The sequence below is a fragment of the Athene cunicularia genome (genome assembly GCF_003259725.1).
Source record: "Athene cunicularia isolate RWA chromosome 15 unlocalized genomic scaffold, athCun1 chr15_part1, whole genome shotgun sequence".
Classification (NCBI taxonomy): Eukaryota; Metazoa; Chordata; class Aves; order Strigiformes; family Strigidae; genus Athene; species Athene cunicularia.
Genome location: NW_020799121.1, coordinates 4,622,774 through 4,633,831, shown reverse-complemented (window position 1 = coordinate 4,633,831; position 11,058 = coordinate 4,622,774). Strand labels below are relative to the sequence as shown.

At 39.1% G+C, this 11,058-nt stretch overlaps 1 protein-coding gene across 2 annotated transcripts in view; it reads left to right on the top strand.

The window, feature by feature from the left end:
* The first annotated feature begins 1,353 nt into the window (after positions 1 to 1,353).
* PISD (phosphatidylserine decarboxylase) overlaps positions 1,354 to 11,058 on the top strand; it is a 23,727-nt gene continuing 14,022 nt past the window's right edge. Inside the window, exons 1-2 of one of the 2 annotated variants that reach the window (XM_026860117.1) lie at positions 1,354 to 1,597; positions 6,616 to 6,791. In XM_026860117.1, the coding sequence (XP_026715918.1) occupies positions 1,390 to 1,597; positions 6,616 to 6,791 (384 nt within the window). In that variant the 5' untranslated portion in view covers positions 1,354 to 1,389. Of the gene's footprint in view, positions 1,598 to 6,615; positions 6,792 to 11,058 lie in introns of those variants that run through there. The other variant, XM_026860118.1, reaches the window with a different exon arrangement.

Sequence of the window (11,058 nt, the reverse complement as noted above, 5' to 3'; positions counted from 1 at the left end):
ATTCTGTACTCGATGCGTATCTGATCAAGAGGAGATGAAAGGTCAGAGGGCCAAATGAAGACATCCCAGCTGTGGCATTTGCATCCTGGGAATGAGTGGGTTGCCCAAAGACCTGCCAGACCTGGTTCTTCCAAAAGGACTGAGCTGAGCCTGTTGGCGTGAGAGCACTGCCCCTCACCTGCCCTGGCTTGGGCCTGGGAACCTGACTAACAGCAGGATGTGGTGTGGTCATGACATCAAGGACTTGTCTAAAGGTGCTTAGATTTATTAGAAACATGAAATAAAATAATTTATAATAAACAGATGAAAAATCCTGGTTGAACCTTTTCCCTGTGTTGGCCAGTTACAGGTATTTTAATATGTTTCCGGAGTGGCAGAACCACACTCACAGTTCTCCAGTGCACAAAGTGGTAAGACAGATTCTAGAGAAGAGCTTCTGTGCCTGGCAGCCTTTGTACTTTTCCAGCTATATCAGTTGGCCTAATAAATGACATTACTTCTTCATAGAGTCCATAACTTTTCTTTCTATATACTCCTCCCACCAGCATGGTGAGGAAGGAAATACATAAACTGAATTTATAAGTGTCTCTTAAGAGAATTGCTGTTGTAGGAGGTTCACTACATGACACACCTGTGTAGCAGCCTGGTGAAAATGAAATAATACTAAATGCTAAAACAATAATTACAAAATTTACTGCTACAATGCAAGCAGAGTTTGTTTTGATCAGCATGGCTGAATTCAACTTTGCCCATTATAAACACTACATTTGGATGGAAGTAAATACATGTTAGCCATGCTGTTACAGAAGATAATAGTTTGTGCTACGTACTTTCCTTGTAGGTAAAACAATCATGTTTTAAAGATTTTTGTTTTCCCCAGCAAAATACAAGTAATTGACTGACTTTAAAGGAGTTGTTTGCATGCTGTTGAATAAACTGGAAGCAGATTTAGAGAGCAGTAACTCTCATCTGTTCTAGAATCACTTATTTAAAAAAAAGAAAAAGTAACAAATAAGTTACTAAACATGTAGGCCAGGGCAGTGCATAAACCAAGATGAAATTAGATTATATTAGCTTGCTTTTAAAAAAGACAGGTTATATTCACCATCGCAAACATTTTAGAACTCCACACAGGCCAACTCCATCACATAATGACAACATAACTAGTTGTCCAAAAAAGGGCTATTGCCAAGATCAGCACATACAATACTCCAAAGAGTATCACTGTTACAATAGAATTAAGCTCGAGGAACTTGTGTCAATATTTGTTAAGAAAAAAGAACAGATAAGATAGATACAACATTAAATATCTTTAGGAGCAGTTGGATTGGGTGTTTTGTTTTTTAAGGAAGGAATAGGCCAGAAGGGAATAGGCTCAGTGGAAATTTTATGATACTTAAAGGAAACTTGTCCCTCTCTTATTCAGCTTTTGAAGATAAGATTGTCACCACACTGAACTGCTTACATTTGTACTTAAGCAGCTGCTTCTTGTTTATTTGCAGTTTGCTGACTACCTATAACTTCCTTATACGTGAGAACCTGTGTCTTAGAACTGGAGTCCTGTGGAAGCAGCCACCTTCTAGGACGTTTTTCAATGGTAAGTGAAGGCTTGTATCTGCTCAGCATGTTTAAATTCAGGGTTGCTCAAAGTTAGGCAAATTACCGTCCCATATTGGTGAATATAAAGTTCTTGAGATTAAAGCAGAAGTGGGAGTACCAGCACCGGAGGCTTACTTGATTCATGGCATTTCCATAGACAAATTATGCTTTATTTCTTTGGTGTTACGTTTTCCAGATAGTAAAAAAAAGTGTATTTACCTATTTCATGAGATTCCTTACAAGGTGTTATTGTTTCTCAGCTCTTTTGGAATACTTGGATAGCAAATGTTGTAGCAATAAAAATAAATTTTAAAAATAACCAGAAATAATTTCGTTGAACAAGAGGAGCATTTTAGACAAATAGCTTCCCTAGCTGTGGTGGAAAGCTGCTTCTCTATCCTTTTTTTGGAAGTGCCATCTGTTCCACAATGATTTTAGAGGTATGAGGAACCTTGCAGAGACACAAATCTGGATGGCAGTTTAGATGCTGTCGTATCCAGAGAAGTATTGTCTAAAACTGGAAAAGCAGAGCTGATCCCATCTGTGGGAATGTCAGCCCCCCAAGTCAGGAGTACCTCTGTTGGGGTTTATTAATAGGCTATGCAATTATTTATTTTCTGGGGTATTTTTTCCTCATTATTTTTGTTAGCTCTAACCACTATACCTGTATGTGTTTATGAAAAAGTAACCAGCTTGCTTTATCATTGTGACATCCTGCCCTAGTGGTCTCCTTTTATGGTACCCCCTTTGAGGGAGGGTATTTGCCTTTTTTAAGCTCCTTTGATAGTTTGACAATCATCCTTTTCACTGGGATCATCACTTCTGAAGAAACCTCTGTATCAGGGCCAACAGAAAAGGAGCTAGAATAATAAAGTGAATGGCTTCTATGTTTCTTATTTTATTTTTCCTAAGGAAAATGAATGTTGGGATTTTTTTCCATCTTCCTTGGCAATATATGTTTTTTGTCACGTTTGCTATATGTTCAAACATTACAATAGCTAGGCAGCTCTGCATCCTTAATACATGCCTCCCAGTATGTAAATACAACACAAAATGCACCTTTCTCATATCACAGCCATCTTGGCACACTAATGAATCGATTTTTTTCCCTGCAAGCATTTTTGTACAACTTAACAACGTACTGTAAACTACTAGAAGCTAGTCATGTAACAAAAGTGGCACTTTCTTGGCTTCCTCTGGTCAGGTGTATGTGCAATGAGGGACTTCATGTTTCCCTGCACTCCCTACTCTCAGCAGCTGAAGAAAGAATATTTTGTAAAGCAAATTTAATCAGGCTGTGATACTAATAACAAGTGCTAGAGGAAGAAGGTCTCTGGGGAAGAGCATAAATAACAGAATCTCTTTACATGTAGCTTTCAAACTTTTCAAAACATCTGAAATTTTTCTTGTGATGTCTGTACAGCTAACAAAACCTCATTAACAGTAGGTTTATTTTTCTTAATTAACTTCTGAGGTGTCTACAGTTGGAAAATTACTTTTTAAAAGACACAATACATTTTAGCAGAGTCATGTTAGGACAGTGTTTTTACATTTAAAAAAAAAAACCAAACAAACCACTTTGAAGAACTTGCTGAGCCAGTAGTCCGTGTACTTCCCACACCTACATTGTATCATTTTTCCTGGTTTTGAAATGTGAAACTTTTTTTACATCAGTTTAATGGTTTTACATGTCCTCCAACATTTTTAAAATGTTTTGTTGCTCTAGTGCATTTCTAGCAGGACAGCACAGCAGGCCAGGCATGCTTCTATCTTTCTTTTTCTGGGCAGTGTCACAATGATAATGTGAAAGAGTCTGCCTGGATGTTGGCTGAGAGATCTTTGTAATAGCAGTCATTAATAATGAGCCTGACAGCTAAAATGATACCCATTATCAACATTAAAGCCAGTCAAATAATGTTAGACATGAAGTGACTGACTGAGAAGGGCAATATCAAGCTTAATATATAATGGATAATAAGAAAGTAACATCACAAACCAGGTGGAAGTTTGTTGAAAATGTTCAGCTGTATTACCTGCTTTGTAGTGCAGCTCTTCTCAGCTATTGAGAAGTCTGAGGAATTCAGACTTCAGCAGTTTAACAGACTTGTAAGAAAGAAAAGGCATAAATATCTTTCTATATTTCAATTTGTACTTGTAATCTTAATAAATCAGGAAGTTACAAGTACAAATATTTCAATTTGTACTTGTAATGTTAATAAATCAGGAAATCAAAGTAGGTATACATGAAATGTTTAAGACCTGATTAAAGTGGTGCTTCCACTTGGAATCTGGCTGTGAAGATCAAGTATTATTGTTTTTAAGAAACAACTGTTGGCAGTGTTGTAGCATATGCATTGTCATATATTAGTATAAAAATTGCATACAGTCTTAAATTTTTGTTTCCTTGCTAGCTGAGGTCTTGATCCCATTTTCTACAACCATTTCTTTGGGTTAACTTGCCTGTCCAAATCCCTCATCAGGAATGTCATATATGGATATTTCATTATTGAAAAATATGCATACACAGATAAATAGAAACAACAACTCTGTTGTCTAGACATCAAAGTTAGTCATTGCAGAAAATATCTAGGAAGCTGAGATGCATAATGCAAAATTGTTGATGGCATGGAAGAGAAAGTCATTTGAAGTTAGCTTTGAGTTTTGAACTAATTAACTTTTTAGCCAGCCATTTTCTAATCAATTGATATTTCTAATTTGGATTTGGGTTTAAATCTAGATTACTTCCAAATTATTAGGAAGAGAAGATTAACTCTTCTTTAACTTTATCACTGCCCCTTATAACGGCCTTCTCTAAGTGTTTGTATCCTTTCTTTGAAGAAATCCATAGGTTGGTCAGAGTAACAAAGCAATATTTGAATCATTGCAGCTGATTGCGTAGACTAGAGCATGCCTTCAGTTATGCAGTCTGCTTTCTCATCCTGGGTTTATTAATGTTTCTGAGGGAATGAGTCGTCTTCATCAGTTCCAGAGGAGGAAATTGTTACTTTTTTATTCTTATTTGCCGAATATACACAATGTTTAAGAGAAATCTGAAACAGGTTAGCCTTATCTGTAAGGAGTTCAGATTTAGGGTTCAAAGCATCTAAAAATACGTTATTACTGCACCTTTTTCCTTTTCTCCTGGACTTGTTTCTGTGGGCTCATGTGCCAAGACATGCGTTTTCCTCACATTCTCCTGCTGCTTGCCAGAAAGCTGCATCATTAGTATCGTTACAGAACATGATGTTCAGCTGAAATCTCTAAACAGGGCCAACTGCTTGAACCTGGTTTTGTTGCCAAAATCAGTAACTAATCTTTTTATTTTGGAATTTGTAAACTTGTGTGAATTTCATTCATGTCTGGAAGTTGTGGAATTTTATTTTGTCAGGGTAAAAAAAGCTTAATAATGGTGTGTTAGATGCCTTTGCCAATGATCACGTGTTGGATACCAGTTACAGAAGTGCTGTTTAATTAATGCTGGAGATGGGGAAAAGTCAACTCTCCAAAACATTTATCAACAAATTAAATTGTGTTTGCTGTGGCTTGTGAACATCGAATGGTTTGCTCTCTAGCACAGGAAGAGAAACATTCATGTTGGTGTAATCAATAGAGGCTCTTGAGGTGGAAAGAGTCTCCCTGGATACAAACCAGAAAGAGGGGTTTGGGTTTGGGAATTTGTTAAACTCTGGTGAAATAGCTGAGCAGCTTTGTGAACTTAGAACCAAAGATGTGGTGGGAAGAGAGTTAAAGGCTTCAGGGCTAAAGAGGATGTTGGTCTCTACAGAGACTTTCTGTTGAAATAGTGATGCAAAGTTGAAAGGTTGTAGTCTTTGTAAATTCAAAATAAATAGAAGTCTTTCTTTATAAACATGTAGCTGTTCTAAATGATCCCTGCCTTTACTGAGCTTTGTTCTTTAGGGCAGAATATTTTCTAGAATCTTAACTGTAACTGTAATTGCTCCTTGTTTTTTGGTAGTTTTTTCTTTTCCCACAGAAAATACTATAATTTTTTCAGTAAGAATAAAGCTGTTTTCATATTATGATGTATTTTGGGACATGCAATTCAAACAATGTTTTAAATCACATATGTAGGAAGGAAAAAGCATTATTTTGGTAAAACAAAATGTGAGCAAGCATGGATGAAGAATAGCTGCATGCTTTTAATCAGCTACTGCTTAGAACTAAAGCTTCCCAGATTGCTAAGCAATCATGCTTTGTCTCTATGCAATCTAGAAATAGATTTGGTGTTTACTGAATTCTTTGTTATGCTGTTAATGTATCCTTTCATAGGCAAACCCTGAACCTGATACAGATGGAACAAGAGATAGCCCATTGTTTTTGATTCTGGCTCATCCATGTGAATGATTGTTATGGAAATGATATATTTTCTCTGTCTGGTAGTGACTTATGCTCATTGCTGAGAACCTTCAGATTGACTGTAATACTAGGTGTCTTTTTTTTTTTTTTTTCATGTGGTGACCTGTATTACAGCAGAAATATGCCTATTATCCTGTTTACCAAACCTACTCTAAAGCAGGTCGTCATTTCCTTCCCTCTTCCAGTTAGCTGTACAATTTGGGGATTCCCTAACTATAATGAAAGCTTTAGTGGCCGAGTAGCATGAAGCTCCACAGTACTAATTGTTCCCCAGCAACTGGTTATTCTGCATAGTAACAACATAGAAGATTTCATAGTTGGAAAGCATGATAGCGCTTTCAGGCCGCTCATTTTATATATTTCTCCATGGTGTTTTCAGGGAGCTCATTTTATATGTTTTTAGGGGAAGAATATTGAAGGGATGTGAGGTGGAGGGGTGGGGGATGAGGTTAAAAACACAGATGGCCAATTAGTGTTTGTCAGCTAGGTTTCAGTAACTGGAGTACTTGGGAGCATATACATAACTTCTGTGTCACACATTCCTCATCACATTTTCATTGCCTAAGCACAGAACATCTTTTTCTTTACCATGTAATTCTCCTTCCTGAAGTCGTTTTGTTTTGGTTTTTTTTGTTACAGACAGAAAGAAGCTTCATACTGCTCCGTTAGGGCAAGTCTTTCGCCTGCGCCCCTTCCATGTTCTGGTAGCTACAGGTGGGGGATACGCAGGATACAAAAAATATGAGGATTACAAGTTGGAACAGCTGGAGAAGAGGGGCATAGAGGTGCCTGTGAAGCTTGCAAGTGAGTGGGAGGTAAGAAACTTGGGGCAATTTTGCTTCTGCCATGTTTGCTGCAAAGCTCTTGTCCTCTCCTGCCAATGCATTTTTGACAAATCATAGAGCTAAAGTTTCTGTCACTTAAGTAATATAATTTTGGCTGAAGTCAGTATAATGATGCATTAGAAACTGCTGGCGTTTCCTCCATCTTTTAGTAAGGCTGACACTTGATTTTTTTAAAATACTTGTCAAATTGGAGGTAGAGGCAATAGCTAATCAAGTATTATGTATTTTGAACGTAAAGATGTTTGGTAGGCATTGAATCATTCAGGTGGAAGTCATGTAGTCCACCCTCCTGCTTAAAGCAGGGCCAACACTGAATTCAGACCAGGTTACTCAGGGCTTTGTCCACTTGAGTCTTAAAAAATTCCAAGGACAGATTCCACGGTGTCTCTGGGCGGCCTGTTCCACTGCTTAATTATCTGTGTAGTGAAAAATATTTTCCTTATATACAGTTAGAAGCTTCTCTGTTTCAATTTATGGGTGTGTGTCTCCAACTCACTCAGTAAAAAGCCTGGTTCCACCTTCTCAGCAACCTCTTCTTGGATGTTGGAAGGCTGTCATAGCTCCCTCCTAAGTCTTCTCCAGGCTAAACTAGCTCCATACCCTTAGCCCATCCTCACAGGCCATGTACTGCAACCCTTTGACCACGCTGCTGGCCCTCCACTGGATGTGCTCAAGTCTATCAACATCTTCCTTGATCCTAAGAAAACTGGACACAGTATTCCAGATGTGTTCTAACAGACACAAAGCAAAAGGGAATGGCTTTCCCTTGGCTTCTGCTCCTTTATGCTGCTGGCCTTCATCACTGCCAAGGCACGATGCAAACTCTTCAACCTACTGCCCACTTGCACCCTGAGGGAGCATAAGATATGTGTCTGCAGTAAGTGCTGGGGCTGTGGCTCTGCATGCTGCAATGCATTTTCTCATTTTATCCACCTGCGTTGCAAGGTAGCAGATTAAGCACATTATGCAATTTACACAGTTAAATACAGAAATCAAAGTAGACAAGACTAAAATTACAGATTATAAAATTAAAAGAAACATTCAGTGCTGAGGTTTGGGTTTTTTTTTTTCCTAGTACTAGCTATGGGTACAGCTTGTGCAGAAGTTGTAGGGCTTATCTTCTCCCTAGCTCCTTGATCTGTGCTACTTTTGGCACTTTAGTTACTTCCTCTATGCTTTCATGCCTTACATACTTTACAAGGAAGCTGAGACAAAATTAATACCTAGTTAATAAAAATCCACCTATTTTACCTGCAAGACCTTTTTTTCATAGGTAACACCTAGGTCTGTAATGGCTCTTGCTTATCCTGAGGGATTTTTGCCTTTTCCTTCTGGATTCTAAGGAGTTTAGAAATTATTGTGGAATTATAGTATGTGTATCCGATTCATAAGTCAAATATCCATTGCACCATTGAAGTAAGACATACTTTATAACTTCCTGTAGCTGCTGTATCTCCTTTAAAGTACTAAATATATTGTACAACTCCATGTTAGACGAGGTAAAGTATACATCGTGTTCTTCGAAACAGCCAGGTGAGTGCCTGCTTCAGTGCCATGTCTGAAGGTAAGGAGTTAAAAATTCTGGGATTGTAGGTTTGTGTAAGATGCTTCAGTATGACCTTTAGCATCCCCTTTCTTTGCATTCCTGAGCACACAGCCAGTTTGTGAGGGGTTTGGCCACATGCCTGTGGGGAACTGAGCTGCAATCCCTAAATTCATTTTCACTAGTGACCCAAATCACACATGATCCAGACAGTTTAGGCTGTAATAGCTCCCGAGGAGTGAGTCTGTAAATGTCTTCTATATGTTGTTGTCCTGCTGAGGCTTATTTCAAACAGGTTTTATGTTCTGATTAAAGAGAAAAGAACTGGTAAGTGTCCATGGAGTATTTATTTAATAAGACAATGTCAATTCAGTTTTGATACTCAAAACCAATTTTTCTTTGTTATTCTTCATACTTTTAGGTGTGAAATTGAGTAATTCCCTTATTAAATTTGCTTTCTTTCAGTATACTGATATGCTGATTTGTTATTATTTGATGGTTATTATTTGGTGAAGCTACAAGTATTGCTTTTGATGAAAGAGTTTTAAAGGATTTGTTTTTTGCAGTGGGGAATCACACAAAGAATTTCAAACTGATAAGCTGGGCTCCAAATGCCAGAGATACTATTAGTAGACACTAGCAAGATTTCCTAGTCCTTCCTGATTTGCTTAAGTTATGTTGAATGCTTCTGTGGGAGGGAAAGGAAGCTTGACAGTTAGGAGGAAAAAGAGAAACTTTGTTCAGACATTGCAAGAAATATTCCAAACAATGAAGGATTCAAGAAAAATAAGAGCTGCATTGTTCCTTTCTGTTGGAAAATGGAGTGTTTTTTGCTGACCTATCATTTTTCATTATTCTGTTTTTTGCATCCCTGGAAGCACTTTTAGGAGTGTGGAAAAGAGGGGTGTAGTCTTGTTTTTAGAGCAGAATGAGCCTTTGCATAGGCCAAAAGTGACCAAGTTCAATTGAATGGGCTTTGAAAGAGGAATGTAGAACCAGAAACTGCTGCACGTGCCTGCCGCTACGGAGTTCTGATTGCACAATACCAACCTCGTGTCCGTGTGGGAACGAGGGCTCCGGGTGTGAGGCAGATCCCCCTGCTTCTGAGCAGAAGAAAGATACGAAATAGGTGATCAGCACCGTGTGATGGTCGCAGGGAATCTCTCCCCGTTGCAGAGGTAGATATCGGTATCATCACAGAAGTGTGCACAGGATTTGACTGACTTAAAAAGAGTATCCTCCTGTATGGTTTTGCTTTGCTCAAGCTCCATAAAAGAATGGGGGGTGAGGGGGATTAATCTGGTTTAAATCAAGTGTCCCTTAAGTTTTCCCATGGGGAAAGACAAAATTATTGTTTCTTTAGCATAGATCTTTTCTTCTTATAATTCTCTTAGAGACATTATGTAGCTAATAGCTTGAGCTGATTAAAGCCTTAGTGTGTCTCCTACTGTGAATACCGGTGAGGATCAGCTTTCATTTAATTAGATGAGGTAAAGCAGAGAGCTTGGAGGGAGACAGGTAGATATTTATCAGATGGATGGAAGCTCATTGTTCAAATCCTTGCCGGCAGAGACGTTTCCTGGCTGGGATCTGCATGCATAGCGGCCATTCATATGCTAAGCAGGGGCATTTCACCCCTTCTCACCTGGGCACTGCGGCGTTGCTATAGGATCCAGGAATTCCTATGGGAAACCTTGGCCAAAGGGTGGGTGAGTTTGGATGAACAGAGACCAGATGAACACGAGTTTTTCTCTAGAGAGAGGAACTCTTGTAGCTGTCCTTTGCTTCCACAGTTTGTTCTGGTTTGCAAAAAGCAGTGTGTGTTGGGGTGACATGCACCAGGAAAACCAGTGAACCTTTAAAGGATGTGAGCTGCAGTGACATCTGCGATCGATGGCAGATTAATCCTGTCCAAACCTCAGTTTATTGTCATGGGGCACAGTTTTTAAAAACAGCTTAATACAGTGGGGAAGTGCTTCAGTATAGGTTTAGGATCTTGATTATCAGAGGTAAGAACAGCAGTCTTTCCTATTGATACTGAAAACTGCTCATATTTATGTAACAAAGGATACTGGATGCTATTTTGGCAGTACAATACAGAAGGTGCTTTTCTTGGCCCAGAGGAGACAAGAGAGTGTTATGCTAAGAGGTGTGTATCAAGTTCAGAAAAGAGCTAATAATGGAAAAATCTCTGATTACTATTTCTTTAATCCAATTTTGGAAGAATGAAGCATGATCTCCAGTTGGTTTGTTTCCTGTTCTTTATTGTTGTTCCCATGTCCTGATGTTTGGAGTTTTGTTTGAGCAAACATGCAATTACCAAAAAGATAATCTTGTAGTGTGGGCCAATGCATGTGACAGATGGTCAGAAAATGTTAAATGCGGTGGAATTTCAACAAGATCAGCACGTGTGAAGGGTGTAACGGTGTAAATGTGTGTCCTGGAAACCTTAAGTGAGTAAAATCAGCATTTAATCTGACCGGCGAGACGGCGCTTTGACCACGTCAGTCCGTTCTCTCTCCTACAACTCTGGGAGCATCGTGCTGGGATGAGGGAGCGGTGTCTCCGGGCGTTTCGGGAGCAGCAGTGAGGCTGCAGCGCGCTCTTTGCTGTGGCGGAAAACGCGAGTGCCGGGCTCCGTTACCGCCCCGAGCCCCCCGTGGGCAGCGCAGCCCCGGCGCGCCGGGCCGTGCC